The 15,858-nt window shown below is 41.2% G+C and overlaps 3 protein-coding genes across 3 annotated transcripts in view; all 3 read left to right on the forward strand.

The window, feature by feature from the left end:
- LOC117559438 overlaps positions 1-9,334 on the forward strand; it is a 50,981-nt gene extending 41,647 nt beyond the window's left edge. Inside the window, exons 5-9 of the mRNA XM_034236204.1 lie at positions 7,761-7,880; positions 8,009-8,698; positions 8,777-8,902; positions 8,992-9,035; positions 9,131-9,334. Coding sequence (XP_034092095.1) covers positions 7,761-7,880; positions 8,009-8,698; positions 8,777-8,902; positions 8,992-9,035; positions 9,131-9,247 — 1,097 coding nt within the window. The 3' untranslated portion in view covers positions 9,248-9,334. The remainder of the gene's footprint in view (positions 1-7,760; positions 7,881-8,008; positions 8,699-8,776; positions 8,903-8,991; positions 9,036-9,130) is intronic.
- On the forward strand, positions 155-2,643 carry LOC117559441. The gene is made up of 5 exons (XM_034236210.1): positions 155-218; positions 341-1,045; positions 1,830-1,955; positions 2,039-2,061; positions 2,203-2,643. Exons 1-5 carry the CDS (start codon positions 161-163, stop codon positions 2,320-2,322), a joined length of 1,032 nt encoding a protein of 343 aa, XP_034092101.1. The 5' UTR covers positions 155-160; the 3' UTR covers positions 2,323-2,643.
- A 1,054-nt stretch (positions 9,335-10,388) lies between the features above and the next one.
- On the forward strand, positions 10,389-13,352 carry LOC117559442 (signal-regulatory protein beta-2-like). Its single transcript, XM_034236211.1, has 6 exons — positions 10,389-11,034; positions 11,109-11,453; positions 11,527-11,859; positions 12,461-12,586; positions 12,672-12,703; positions 12,824-13,352. The coding sequence occupies exons 1-6, from the start codon at positions 10,992-10,994 to the stop codon at positions 12,959-12,961; spliced, it is 1,017 nt and encodes a 338-aa protein (XP_034092102.1). The 5' UTR covers positions 10,389-10,991; the 3' UTR covers positions 12,962-13,352.
- The last annotated feature ends 2,506 nt before the right edge of the window (positions 13,353-15,858 follow it).

Below are 15,858 nucleotides of genomic sequence, written 5' to 3' on the forward strand. Positions count from 1 at the left end.
AAATACATATTTTTTACTACAGTTTATGTAGCGGTGAACACATTTCCTAAGTAGGACATACGGTACACAGTCACTTCAGATTGGCCAATCAAACCTAGCTTCGTCTTTTAAGAGGAGAGGCATGATCGACCTTCTTTTCATTTCACACATGAAATTGAACATGGTGGCATTTCCATTGTTTGCTCTCTTTTGCACCCGTCTGTGCTTGGGGATAATGGGTAAGTTGTATTTATTTCTACTGAAACGTGCTCTCTTACAAATATTCATAATTTTAGAAAGTGAAGTGATTATGCTAAAGATTCTCACATTAAATTACTACATTTGTCTCGTTTCATTTCAGCCGAGACGACTAAAGGGACATTGTCCACATCTGTCCGTGAAGACAGAGGTTTTGTATCAGCTAAAACAGGGGAGAACTTGACTTTGCCATGTTTCTATGAAGGCATTGTTGCTGCAAGGCTTTACTGGTATAAGCAAACTGTTGGGCAGAAACCAAATCTCATCTCTACATTCTATATGTATAACAAAAACATAGATTTCTATGGTGAATTTAAGAACAATTCACGCTTCACACTGAATGCTGAAAAAGGGAAAGGTAAAAACCACTTGACCATCACAGACTTGCGCGTATCAGACTCCGGTACTTATTTCTGCATAAATTGCTATCTATACACGTTAGAAATTTCCCAGAGCACTCTAGTCAATGTTAAGGGTTCAGATCTGACAGCTTTAGTCCATCAGTCAGCATCTGAGACTGTCCAGTCAGGAGGCTTTGTGACTCTGAACTGTACAGTTCTCACTGGCAGCTGTGATGGAGAACACAGTGTTTACTGGTTCAAACACTCTGAGGACTCTCCAGGACTCATTTATACCCGTGGAGGCAGGAATGATCAGTGTGAGAGGAAACCCAACACACAAACACAAACCTGTGAATACAACCTGCCAATGGAGAGCCTGAATCCTTCTCATGCTGGGACCTACTACTGTGCTGTCGCCTCATGTGGACACATACTGTTTGGAAACGGGACCAAGCTGGACTTTGAGGGTAAGTAACTTTCTAGCAGAGGTTGTTGCAGATCTCATTGGTACTGTCTTACCCCTAGATTCCACCGGGCGTGTTACGGCTGTGCCGCGGTTTTGGTCCGGCCTCCTCCGGCGTCATACCCTACCAGGCGCGTTTCAGAAGCGGAGCGTCTTGCCTGCCGGCTCGCAGTGTTTGTTGATTTGGGCATATTTCCTGGACAGGCTACTTTGTACAGACAAAGTTAATAATAATTGTAATATCCCAGTTATAACGACATTAATCAAAGATGTGTTGCTGTATTTTAGTGGTGAAAAAATGCATTCACCATCATAATTATTCTATATATAATTTACACAGTGCCTGTAAACCGGAGGAGAACGCTGGCATTTCTCCTCCTACTTGAAAGACTACGGAGGGATAGGGTCTGCAAAATGAGTGTGTGTGTGTGTGTGTGTGTGTGTGTGTGTGTGGGTGTGTGTGTGTGTGTGTGTGTGTGTGTGTGTGTGTGTGTGTGTGTATATATACATATATATATATATATATACATATATACATATATACATATATAGTATATGCTCTGAACGTTCCACTTCCTGCCTGCCCGACATTACGTTACGGCTGCGTCGCGTCAAAAATAGGATTCATCCTAATTTTAGAGGAGTCCTGCGCCGAGACGCTTCTGGGACGCTTCTGGGACGCTTCTGGGACGCTTCTGGGACGCTTCTGACGCAGACGGACCCGGTGGAATCTAGGGGTTACCAAACTTTGGATAAAAACCTACTGAAAGCTCTGTTTCTCTCTACAGCTGGCGTGGACTCTGGTTTCTTGGTTCATTTCTCCAGTATAGCTTTGACATTCACCACCATCCTCAGTGTTTTACTGGCTTTCTTAGTGTGCATGATGAACAAGAAAAACAGCTGCCAATCCACAGGTAACTTGAACGGTTTGTATTTTATGGCTTGATTTTGCAGAATTTGGCCTTTGATTAAAAATAACCATTTCTGTTTTTTCCAGTTCCGTCCACAGCAGAAGCCGAGGTGAGTAAAATCAGTTGACCATAAATAACTGCTAAATTACCATTTAAACACCCTATTCCTTCCAAATAATTTTCCTAGAAATAGTTTTTATATTTTGCAGGATCACAATAATTATCTACTTATATATATATTGTGTTGCAGGAGTACCAACGTGGAGAAAATATCTACTATGCTGCTTTAGGTGTGAACATGAAAAACAGATCAAGAAGGCAGAGGGATCCAACCTGGAGTGAATGTGTGTATTACAGCGTAAAGCAGTAGAACCTGACATGGTGCAATTTGTACTTTTGAGTAAAACATGTGTTTTTGTTTTCTCTTCCTTGTGGTCCGCAGCTAAAAAAAATCTATTCTTTGTTGATGTACATTTTAGCATAGTATTTTTCCACTTTGTGGTCGAAGCAGGATATGTCCGCAACGTTCTTTCAAATAAACCATATATCTAAAGATATATGCTTTTTTTTAGTACTTGTGAATACATGTATGACTTAACCTGTAGCCTATATTTAGAAGCTAGGATGCTGTATCATCTGATCATCGATGCTGATCATCTTATTATTTGTATTATCATTGTTTTTTACCAAATCAAATGTGTAATTTTGTTTGTGCAATTTCTGTCATTAATCCAATAAACATCAACATTTGGAACAATACTGTGTGTGTCTTCTTGTTGAATCCAACAGCTTTTCTTCGCAGTAGCCCCGTTTTTTTTAGAAAACTTGGGTTCCCTAACCCACCCCAATATGTGACAAAACTCAAGTCATACAGGTGAATTATTTGAACGTTTACCCCAGTACAGTTGCCATATAGTGGAAAACTAGCTATATGGACCAAACCCTTTTAAACTAGGCTGGAAACAAGTTTCTCTTGGTTGTAATGTTGAGCATTTTAACATGAAGGTCATTGGAGATTGACTTGCTTTTGAAGCCTGCTTAAAGTGGCCATTCAATGAACTGCAGATTTGTTACACTTCTGTGTTAGCTTTATTTTTCAGCAACCCAGGTTTCACTTGGCTACGATTTACATAACTTGCAAATAACTGGCACAGTCAGCTAGATCATTCAGTAAATTATATACTCATCATTAGCTGTTTTGGAAAGCTAAACGTGCAATACACTTGCTAACTTCTTAAATATATCAAAGTGGTAGAGAATGTGGTATCTCCCTATAACAAAACATGTGAACACATAGCCTACAAGTGAGTGAAAGAGTGAATGCATATTTTAAGCCAACCGTTTTTAATCTGGCCATTTGGCTAACTCTTCAAAGTATTATAAATCTCAATAGAGCTCATACATAATATCAAATGAGAGGCCAGCTAACAGCATTGTTTTTTTCGCTTCAGTTAAGGGGGGGGGGGGCTGTGGGCGCACAGAGGTTAGTAACAGGAAGTGTTCTGCTTTAATGCGTCACAGTGGTCCGTTCTGGTGCAGACACAAAACATAGACAAATAAACTCAACAGTCAGTATCTTTTTTTTTGTGTTGTATCTCTTAGTGCAGCAGCGTTTGTGGTTTTGAGCAGGATGTAAGGGTGCTTGCTTTCTCACATAGATGATACTTCATTGAGAGACCACTTGCAGTCCTATTTCAAAAGTAGAATACTTGTTAGGTCACATTTAACAATACGGAAACTACTAATACTTAGAGGTCCGGTTAAAAGTCTGTTTGGTTTGAATATATTGGTGATACACACTGTATATAAACAGGAATGAATCCATTAGTCTCATATGGATGCATTGAATTAAATCAATGTCTCCCTTTGTATGGCTCCATTATCACTGAGACATGTGGCCATTTAAATAGGCCTATGGAAAGAACAGTGTTTCTTTTTGACTTGCTTCAATAATCACCTTTTGTTATAATCGTAATGTTTTAACTAACAAAACCCATCATGGAGCCAATAAAGATTGACTTCATTGTTTTATTGACTTTCCACTGTATATGTTCCACATACCTCTGGCCCAGTATAGTATTTTAGAGTCATTTGTATCCAATATTCCTTTGATATTCTCATAAACTTACAAGAGGGGTAATATAGATTTCTGGGTCTTAAAATACCATCCATTTTGATGATTAATGGAAAACCTGTCGTACTAACCAAGCTATAGCAAAAGCCTCAAAGAACAATATATATATACAGTGGCGGCGGGTCATTAGGGGCAGGTGGGGCACAGCCCCACCTAGTGTCAGAAGAAAGTATTACAAATAATGATTACAAAAAAATACTAAAAAATAAATAAAAAAACATATAAAATATATTTTAAGGTCATGTTTAATAATCTGATTCGTCTGTACATTTCTGTTTTAGTCTGTGTTCTTCTAATTAGTGTCTAGAGGGCCGTTTTGAGCTGTTTAGAGCCATGTGGGACAAAACCCGATCCTGCCCTTCCCTCTCACAGTCTAAGTGAACGGTGATTGTAAAAACTACACTGCGCATGCTCAGAGTATTTTTCTATTGAATGTGTGTGGCAAAAAAATAATGACCGTAGGGGCATAGTGCTCCCATCCCCACCATACGTCATCTCACATAATTCAGAATTGATTGGCTGTAAGTACTCACGTGTGCAGTGCTGCGAAACGTCACGTGTAGTTTGAAGAGGAGACGAGAGAGCAGCATAGCCTATAGCTAACATCACCAGCGATTAAAAGAAGTAAAAAACTGAAAGAAAATGAATGAAGTTGACCATTTACTGGAGCACACATTTGAGACACTTAGTCTCGGAGAGAAACTGGAGGTAAAGCGCCTCGGTGCCCACCATCCACCGGATTTCCAAATGGTCCAGACTGCGGGCAAAGTTAAACGTGGGTTTAACGCTGAGTGGTTTGCTAAAAAGAAATGGCTAACGGCGAGCATCCAGAAGAATTCCCTCTTTTGCTTTCCTTGCCTGCTTTTTGGTGAAGATCAAGGTACTTGGTCGAGGACAGGTTACAAGGACTTAAAGCATCTTTCGGAGAGGACAATGAAGCATGAGAGCAGCAACAGTCATTTGGAAAATGCCGTAAAATTGGGATTACTTGGAAGGGTGAATGTTGCAGCTCAGATTGACAGCGCCTACAGACGTGGCATTGATTCTCATAATAGGAAGGTGGAAGAAAACAGGTACGTGCTTGGTCGGATCATCACCTGTATTAAACTGTGTGGGAAATGTGAGACAGCACTGCGGGGCCACAACGAGTCGGCGGACTCTCTGAATCCAGGGATATTCAGGTCAATTTTCGAGACAATGTGTGAGGCTTCGACGGCACTACGAAGCTCAGCTTGTTTTCAAAGGGACATCAAGCACCATACAGAATGAACTCTTGGACTGCATGTATGATGTGTACAGGGAGGAAATAGCCAAGCAAGTGGACAACACATCATTTGTTGCCGTTCAGGCCGACGAGACAACCGATGTCTCCTGTAAATTGCAAATGGTGATTGTGCTGCGATACATTATGCCTGACCTCACAGTTACAGAGCGTTTTTTGGAGTTTGTGGAAGTAAAGGACAAAACTGGTGTAGGTCTCTCTAACAGCATCAAGGCTGTTTTGGAACCCCTGAAGCTGAAAGAAAAGCTAATCGCTCAGACCTATGACGGGGCGGCCGTCATGAGCGGTAACGTGCGCGGGGTACAGACGGTGATGAAGGAGACGTACCCAAACGCTCAGTTTGTTCACTGCTACGCCCACCAACTGAACCTGACCCTGCAGCAACTGTGTTCAGCAAGGATGAGCATCCTGAAGGGGTTTTTTGCAGATCTAACTGCTTTTTCCACTTTTTTCTCCGGTGCTCCAAAACGTGTTGCAGCTCTTGCAGAGGCAACACAGAGACGCATCCCACGGCCACCGGCTGTGAGATGGAACTTTAAAAGCAGAACTGTGAACGCGGTGTGGGAGACCCGAGATGCACTACTTCAGTGTATGAAGCATATACGCGCACAACCAGGATGGGATGCGGTCACCATAAGTGAGGCATACGGCCTGTCAAAGAAACTGCGGGACCGAGCATTTATGCAGCTCCTGGAGTTTTTTTCGTTGCTTATGCCAGAAGTGGATGTTCTATACAACACTCTGCAAAAACGAAGCATCGATGCACCTGGGATCAACAGCGCGCTCTGCCGTTTCAAGGAAAATGTTCAGAAAATGAGGCAGAAAACTGATGCATTGGCCGCCACTGCTCATGATGGAACAGACGAGCCAGGCCGACGAGTCAGCAGCACAGCGCCGGTGATGAAGGAGGCTTGTGACACAGTCATCTCACAGGTGGAACAGAGGTTCTCACAGAGTGACCATTTGATCGCTGCAAAGCTTGTTGACAGCTCATTCTTCCCACAGCATGTCCTGTCATTTCCTACACCTGAGCTTGACTGCGCCATGAAACTGGCCTGCGTTGGGAAACAAGGAGAAGTTGAAGTCTGAGCTGACCACGCTCTACCGCCACAGTGAGCTTCACACTGGAAACACTGCCCTGTCTCTGTTGAAATCCATTCACGAGAACAACTTGGAGGAAACGTTTGCTGAGACTGTTATTTTGGTCAAAATAATAGTGACAACTCCGATGACGACATCCGAGTCAGAGAGGAACTTTTCCACCCTCAAAAGGATAAAGACTTTCACTCGCAACACCATGGGACAGCCGCGACTTAACGCATTGGCCATGCTTTCAATTGAAAGCCAGTTGATCCAGCAACTACAGGACTTCATCCCCAAAGTGATAGACACATTCTGTCAGAGGAAGGACCGCCGTGCCGCTTTTCTTTTCAAGTGAGCCTTCAGCTTTGGTAAGTTCATTTATGTCATATATTTTGTTGATCTTCTGTGTTTTGCCTCTGCTGGATCGATTGATATTGTGACCTCGATGATGAGTGTCTGTGTTTTCCTTATATTTACAGTCTATGGTGTTTTAATGCTAAAGCATTACGGTTGTTGTTATTGTTAAGAATTACTTTGTGATGGTGACCTTTACTCCATGTATGAAGGTGCATTACTATGATATCCCCACGCTGTGTACGTAAATGTATGCGCTCACAGTGTTGCTCCTGTGGTCTTCAGTATGTAATTTGACACTCCCCCTCTCTCTCTCTCCTCCCCCCCTCTCTCTGTCCCCCCTCTCTCTCTCTCTCTCTCTCTCTCTCCCCCGACCTCTTTCTGCCCCCCCAGTTTTGTACACCTAGAAACGCCACTGTATATATATATATGTCATCCTCAAATGCAGTTGGGGTAATTTCTTTCCCCTTTTGGAACATTTTTGTGCCAGCTTCCTGTGCCATTTAGGTTAAAATTGTCCAAGAAGAATTTTCTATTGATTTTAGAATTGGTAATCAATGTGAAAACTGAAAAGTGCAGTCCATATCATGTACTGTACATGTACCGTGCACTGAAACAACTGCAATTCTGCAATTTATAAAACATATCCTTTTTAAAATTCAAGAAATGGAAGTCCATGAGATAAGGTTCTACAAAATGGCTTGAAAGATCATATTCTCTTTGGAGAGAGACTTAAAAAGACATAGTCAATCCATTAATATTATAGGTAATTATACTGTAGATAGAGATTTATATGTATTATATATGTAATGCCAACATGAGAAAATCTTTTATATACTTTCTCAAATGTGATCATATTTAAGCAACAAATTGACTCTGTAGGTGGCAGTAAACCTGTGACCATGTTTCCTTTACGGGACATAGTTTAAAGTGTCACCTCTGATTGGCCAAACAGATTCAGTGATGTTTCTTAAGAGTGGAGAGAGCATCGAGATGTGCATCATTCAACGCGGCAACACGATGACATCTCATGTGATCATGTTATATTTCGGATTTCTAATCTTGTGGAATACTGGTGAGTTGTATTTTTGTGGTACAAAATTGTATCTTTTATATCCCCATGATATTGGTCCAAATCATTGTTGTGTGTCGAGTTTATTTTTCTATACTTCTGCATTTGATTTGTCTCTCCTATCTCTTCAGCTCAGATGACGGAGCTGAAATTATCTGTTCATCAAGAGAGTGGTATTCTATCATTTAACACTGGGGACGAGCTTACTTTGAAATGTTTCCATGGCAGTAATGTTGACACAAGATTTTACTGGTACAAGCAAACTGTGGGACAGAAACCAAGGCTTATCTCAACCTACTACAAGTACGAACCAAATGGAACATTTCACGATGAATTCAAGAATCCACGTTTCGCATTGGATACGGGAAAAGGAAAAAATCACCTGAAGATAAGAGATGTGCAAATTTCAGACTCAGCCACTTACTACTGCGCAAATAGCCATTCTTACCAGTTTGAATTCAGGGAGGGAATTACAGTCGATGTAAAAGGTTCAGATTTGAGCATCTCGTTTTTAGTCCATCAGTTAGCATCTGAGATCATCCAGCCAGGAGACTCTGTGACTCTGAACTGTACAGTACACACTGGCAGCTGTGATGGAGAACACAGTGTTTACTGGTTCAAAAACCCTGAAGACACTCTTCCAGGACTCCTTTACACCCGTGGAGGCAGTCAGTGTGAGAGGAAACCCAACACACAGACACACACCTGTGAGTACAACCTGCCAAAAAGCGTGAATCGTTCTCATGCTGGGACCTACTACTGTCCTGTTGCCTCATGTGGACACATACTGTTTGGAAACGGGACCATGCTGAACTTTGAAGGTAAGTCACTCTATTGGAGGGTTTTTCCTTGATGTCCTTAAAGCTTTTTAATGTGTCCTGATGTCTGACTCTCTACAGATAAGGTGGATTTTCTTATCTTGGTGTATTCCTTGAGTGGAGCTTTGGCATTCACTCTCATTGTGATTGTCTTACTGGTTTTCTTACTGTGCATGATGAGCAAGAGAAACAGCTGCAAATGTACAGGTACTGTAACTAATATTTTTTAGACTGCGCTTATAATGTGGACCCATTCAACACAACATTAGAGTGAAATATATTTTTATTATTTTCAGAGTCTCATGCAAGAGTTCCAGCTCCCTCCACAACAAATGCAGAGGTATCTTATGTTTGATCAACTTTTACCATTGAAACCTTTTTAAGAACACAGTCTTTGTTTTAAGTATAATTGTGTGGTTTATGTTTTGTTATTAGGGTGACCAAAATGAAGTGACCATCCATTACTCAACTGTCAGGGAACATAAGGTCAACCGATCCAGGAGACAAAGGAACAGCCCCAAGACTGAATGCGTGTACTCAAGTATTAAGTAGTCCAACTGTACATGTTTTATATGTGTTCCTGTTCAAAAAGACAAATAAAGGTCTTCTAAGGGTTTCTAAGCAAGCCCAAAAATTGGACTGGATTAACTTATTTTTTAATCTAACATTAGAGGAGGGACATACCATTTTAAATAAACGCATCAACCCAATGGTGCCCCAACTTGTGGACAGCCACAATACCAACATTGGTTTGTCTGGACATGTTCATCCACCAGAAAGACACCTCCAAATTCAACAATTATCTTGCATTGAGGTTCCGGTTTTCCATGACTGTGATACGCAGTACGTCATGGGTCTGTGTCTAAGTACTTAATAGTATCTTCAAAAGTTTACAATATATGCTTCACCACCATGCGAGATAGAACTATATGAATTCACACTGTTACAGGAAATGAGAAAACAGAAGGTAAGACGGCTAAACATTATAGTAGAGAAAGAGCAGGCATAGTTCTACATTCTGAACTGATCTTGCTACATTTAAAGTTTTCAGAGTAAACATTCACTGGCTTGAGTCCAAACAAATCTCAAAGTATACAGGCTTCATCATGTTTAGATCAGCTTACTACAATGAGTCATGGGATCATAGTTAATGGACTTGTTTTTTACTATTTTGCCAGACTACTCAATAAGATATGTTTCTCACACACACACACACACACACACACACACACACACACACACACACACACACACACACACACACACACACACACACACCACACCACACACACACACACCACACACACACACACACACACACACACACACACACACACACACACAGTTGTGTTTTATTTTCAACTAATATCCACACGTCCACTTTTTCTCTTTTGTTTCCACCTATAATGGCTTATATGCTGTTGCACTCCACAAATCATCTGTACTTACGGAAGAAACATTGCAACCTTTAAGAACTCAGTGTTTGATCCAACAATAACGTGAGTTTAGAAAAACAACATGGGAATTTACACCAATTAAAACAGCTGATGGAAAGACCACTGAAACGATGAGCACCTTTAAGCTCACAATCAGTTCAGAAAAATTACAAAAAGCTCCTTGTTTACCTCTCATGGTAGCAAATACATGTTTTTGTCCCAGATATTCAAATATTCTCTAATATATCTGCCTCTGCCCCTAAACAATAAGGGAGTGGGACTACTTTATACTGAAGAAATAGTCCCTCTGAAAACTCCCGTCACTGTTTCTTCAAAGAGCCCACGCTCTTCATTGTTTTTTTTAAACGTTCTAGTTTGCCAGTTGGCTTACCTCATTCAGGTCAGTGTAACCAAGTGCTATGGTATGTTGAATTATTTATTATATACATACATACATTATAAAAGCTTTTTGCATGTAGACACACGTTACAGTCTACAAAATGTGTGTGGCCCATTGTTCTGAAAAGTTTGCATATATACTGAAGTTTCCATTTTGCCAACCTCATTGTGGTTTACCTGTGAGTTGCCATGTATTATCATTTACAGTATGTCTTGACTCATTGGCTCTTTACAAAGTAAACACATTTTCAAAACAATTTTTTGCTGACACTTAGTTGAAAAACAGGTCATGAGGAAGGTTGCTTCAATGTGAAACAGCCAATCATGTTTAACAAGGTAAATATGGTGAACCAATCAGACCTGACGGATGTGCCCCAAATGTAGGACAAGTTGTAAATGAGTTAAGTCAGAACTGCTGCTGAGAAGAAGCCGGGCCAGTGAACGCAGATAAAGAAGATAAGATGATCCTGAACTTTGTGAATGTATTCCTGCTCTGGCCTTTGTGTAAGTAACAACGATCCACTTGTGGAATCTTTTCATCATCAAACTAAAAGCTAATCTCTGTCTTTATGTTTCAGGTGTGGCACAGACAGATGACATTTCTCAGCCGGTTCCTTTCCAAATGGTGAAGATTGGAGACTCGGCTACTATTGAATGTCACATAAAAAGTATCATACAAAAGAGAGTCTGGTACAAATACACGTTGGGGAAGAGACTACAGCTTGTGGTAGCATTTCATGATAAATATAATTGGAGTGAAATGTCAGAGGAATTTCCTAACCGTTATTCAGCCAAATTTAACGGAACCAAAATCCACCTGAGCATATCTGCGACAACATGGGAAGACGTTGGAACATACTTCTGTGGAGTCGTGCAATTAAAAGACATCCAATTTGGATCGGGAACCTTTTTGATGCTGAAAGGTATTTTGTAGGTTGTTATCAAAGCACCAAAGGTCATTTTAACGTAATGTAATTCTTTGATTTGCATCCCAAGGTGCAAACATGTTCAGTGAGTCTGTCATCCAGCAGCCAGAGTCAAAATCAGTCCAGCCAGGAGACTATGTGACCGTCAGCTGCTCACACACAGGCCACTGTGCAGCAGAACACACTATTGTCACGTGGCTGAAGAGCTCTCAGCATTCTGCTCCACAAATGATTTACTTCTCTGGAAATGGGACCTGCCAGAGGAAAGAGAGTGGAAAAACAACCTGCGTTTACAGCCTTCTCCTGAGGGACATCAGCTCTGAAGATGCTGCAACCTACTACTGTGTCGTGACTTCCTGTGGACAGACACTGGTTGGAAATGGGACCAGAATTTATATTCACAGTAAGATAGAAACTATATTTATAAAAGTGTTCAAAGTTCTTCTTATTCGTAGCCAATTTTGAAAATAATAAAAACAGATATCGTGTATTTATATACCCAACCGTTCTAAAAAGCCCAGAATAAGTCCAAGCTTAATCAAGCTGATTAATCAAGAAAATAATCAGCAGATTGGTCAACTATAACAAATAATTGTTATTTGGAACTTTTAGGTGAGGATACTTTGGTTAAAATAGTTATGGTTAATGTTTTATAAGGGTTTTGCAGCAGGTCTAGGATTAATGGTAATTTTATGTTTTTATTTTAGAATTTCTAGAAAACTAGTCTGTTGTATTGGATTGTGATAGAGTTGCTATGAAAAATAAAACTATTTGCATGGATATATTATATTGCATATAAATACGAGTGTGGTATGCTGTGTGATCTGACCCTTTAATATGTATTACTGCCTTAAACTGTCAACAGTACGTGGCGGAAATGTGAGCGTATTTAGTCCAGAGAATACATCAACGTTTGTGAAATGAATGACATTACACTGCTAGGTACAGTATTTGTATCAAAGATCGAGACGTATTAAGCACTGTTTGTTTATTTTCTTCTGCAGACAATGCTTTCGAATCACAACTAAATCCAACCATTATTGCTCTGATGCTGTCCAACGTCGCTCTTGGGATTATGACAGTCATCCTCATATCCACTCTTTGCAAGAGCCGGAGGAGAGACTCCACAGGTATTACACCATGTGTTGTAACGGTCAGCTTTAGATCTGCAGCAGAATCAGAACTGGAATTGAGTTATATTTTTTGTTTCTTCAGCGTCAACTGATGGATCTTCAGACGATCATCAAGTATGAGTTTGTCTCAGCACCAACAATTTCCTTTGTATGCCGCATACCGCATACCGTTTGATTTTTAATCTGCCTTTTGATTTCCTGCTTCTGAATTATTTGAATTTCCATTCCTCACAGACTAGTGATGCAGTTACCTATACAGACCCCAGAAGCCTGCCCCGCAGACAAGCTGCAGTGAGATACTGTGAATGTCAAGGTTCTGTCCTATATTCAGACGTCAGACACTGTCAACCGAACCGAGAAGATTCATTTTAAGAAGGCGGACAACAAGAAAGAATTAAGACTATGGAGCATGAATGGATTATTGTATATGTCCTATCAGAGTCGGCAGCAGACCTAAATACATGGGTGGGCATTTGATTTATGGGGTCGGGCCCAAGGTAAAAAAAATCTGTTTATTGATCGTGCTGATTCATTACCAGCATATCTCCCTATCTACAGTATACGTAACATTATGTGCATCTTGAAGTTCACTGACCTGAAAACAACATGGTTAAAGTATATTCCTATTTAAGTATTGAAAACACAAATTAACCGGGGCATTGGCGACATCGGTCCAGCAGAATGATAAAGTATAGTAACAACCGAAATATTGAAGCTGGACCCTCTGTAGGTTCAACATTTTGATTAAAAAAAAGCAATTTTTCTATGTGTTCTGTCTACTCATTTACATGCAAAGATCACGTCTGGATCATTGAAAAGGGTATATTTGTAAAGTGACTGCTGACACGCTTGTATATTTTGAAGATTAAATATTAATGTGATGTGAAAATATTCAAGCTTTGCCATGTCTGCCTGTGGCGCTCAGGGCTGACTATTCTGTGGATTGATGTAACATGTAATATAATAATAATAATAATAATAAATTATATTTCTATAGCGCTTTTCTTGAACCCAAAGATGCTTGAACACATACTAATGTAACATGGAAATAATAAACTTATATATCAAAGAACAGTGGTGCTTTATTGACGGAAAAAAACATATTCGGACAAATGTTATTGTTTAAGTGAATAAGAGAGGACATAATTCAGTAAGACCAACCAGTACAGTACATTTAAATGAAGTTAGGTTGATTTAGTGTCTGCAGTCTACTGTAAGTCAACAGAGTACAATGTACTGAAAGATCAAATATATACAGCATTGACTACCATGGTAAAAAAAAAATCCCCTCTGGTCTATTTATATCATCTTCTATCTAAAAGCGTAAGCAGACGGTGCAACATCTCTGCTTATCGCTCTTGTTTTGACTCCTGTGGTGAATATGGTCTGAGCTACTGTGAGCAGGTTTCCGCTGGTGGAAACTAAAGGCCTTGTATAAAGACAGGAAGACTGGCCTGGGGTCTACAGGCAAAAACGTTCAGCAACAAAATCAAGAGCAAACAATAATGTTAAAAAGGGGCTGCAGTGCTATATAAGGCTCATGTCTTAATGGTCCCATGTCATGCTTTTCCGGTTATTACCCGTCCCCTTGTGTGTTATGAAGGTTTTTCTGCATGTAAACGGTCCGCAAAGTGAAAAACCCTCAAAGTACACCCTGTAGCGAGTAAAACTCTAACACAGAAAAGACCTGTCTATGCTGCCCCAGAACGCCTCGTTGGAGATTTCTCTTTTTCCATTTTTTTCTTCCTGGGTATGGTGACGTGACCTTACCCAAATGGACCCATTGGCCCAAATGGACCAATCCGTGGAGCTCCTCACACACACACACTCTCTCTCAGCGGCAAAACTGTGACGCGCTGGGAGGGGTGCTAGTGGAGCCTCGCAGCGGCAAAACTGTGGCGCGCTTACACTGTAGGTGCGTTGCGTTTGGGGGTGCGGGCAGGGTGCGAACTGGAGGGGAGCAGGGGGAGCTATAGCTCCCCTAGTGGTGACATGAGCTCCCCTGGGAACATGGTTTGTGAAATTTGGGGGGAGCTCTCTAAAATACTGATATGATGACCAAATTAATTCCTTTTTGGGCATGGTTTTTTTTTCAAAGGTGTAAAATAAGTGAAATAAAATTATATTTAGAGTTTATGATTCATGAAAAAAGTGTCGCCTGCTTGCACGCTGCCCGCAGCTCCACCCACTACCCACTCACTCACAAGCTCGTTTAGTTAGCACTGCATGTTTACCAGGCATTGTTGCTGCTGCTGACATGTCGAAAAGAAAAAAACAACTTACCTTGGGTAATTTCTTTAAAAAGACGGCCAAACAACCTGATCAAGAAGACCAACCGAATGTAGCTGGTGGTAGCACATCGTACATTGTGACTGCTGCTACAACCGAACCGAGAGAGGAGGGAGCTAACGTCAGTGCTAGTGCTAACTTGACAGCTAACGTTAACTTGGGGGCTGAAGAGACACAAGATGACGAGCCGTTGTGTTGTGTGTGTGGCGTCGCGTCTCTCCAGGCAGTGAGAGGGTTGTGTTGTGCTATAGCTGTATTATTAATATTAATATTGTTCATGGTTGGTGCCGCTGGCTGCTCTTATCGCGTGTGTTCGGCTCTGTGTAGGCTACAGCCATAATAGGCTATAGCCCATGTCAAACAATGTAGCCTGTTTTTGAGTCATTTTAAGTTGATTTAATTAAACAGTCAAACGTTACATTGGTGGTCCGTGGATTATTTATTATCAAGTTGAGTTTGCGTAGCCCATAGGCCTACATGCTCGGGAAATCTGTTGACATGAACATGATCCATCGGGACGTTTCATGTAAATGTAGACCTGTGGCACCACCCCGTGTGCAACAGATTTTCTCTTTATAATAGGCCTATGTCTGTGCTGTTGCTATGAATGCACGGATCAGCATTTACCCCCCCCGGCAAAAACAAAAAAAATCCCGGCTCCCCCGGAGACCGTGGTATAGTTCGCACACTGGGTGCGGGTGCTAGTGGAGCCTCGCAGATGGGGGTGCTGCAGCCCCCTCAGCACCCCCCCCTTCCCGCGTCCTTTCGCGATGTCTCGCTGTCTCGCAGACCCCACGCAGCAACCAGGTAATTAACCCAGCTCACACTGTCCGCTCCTCACAGCAGCGAGCCGCGCAAAGTCCCGCCAACACGGCACCCAGACCCCACGCAGTATTCTCATCTGTTTGTCATTACTGGTGTCATTTTCTGGTTGCAAACGCCATTGTAACACATAATCACTGATGTTCCGCTGTAACGGT

Source organism: Gymnodraco acuticeps, unplaced genomic scaffold (assembly GCF_902827175.1).
Source record: "Gymnodraco acuticeps unplaced genomic scaffold, fGymAcu1.1, whole genome shotgun sequence".
NCBI lineage: Eukaryota > Metazoa > Chordata > Actinopteri > Perciformes > Bathydraconidae > Gymnodraco > Gymnodraco acuticeps.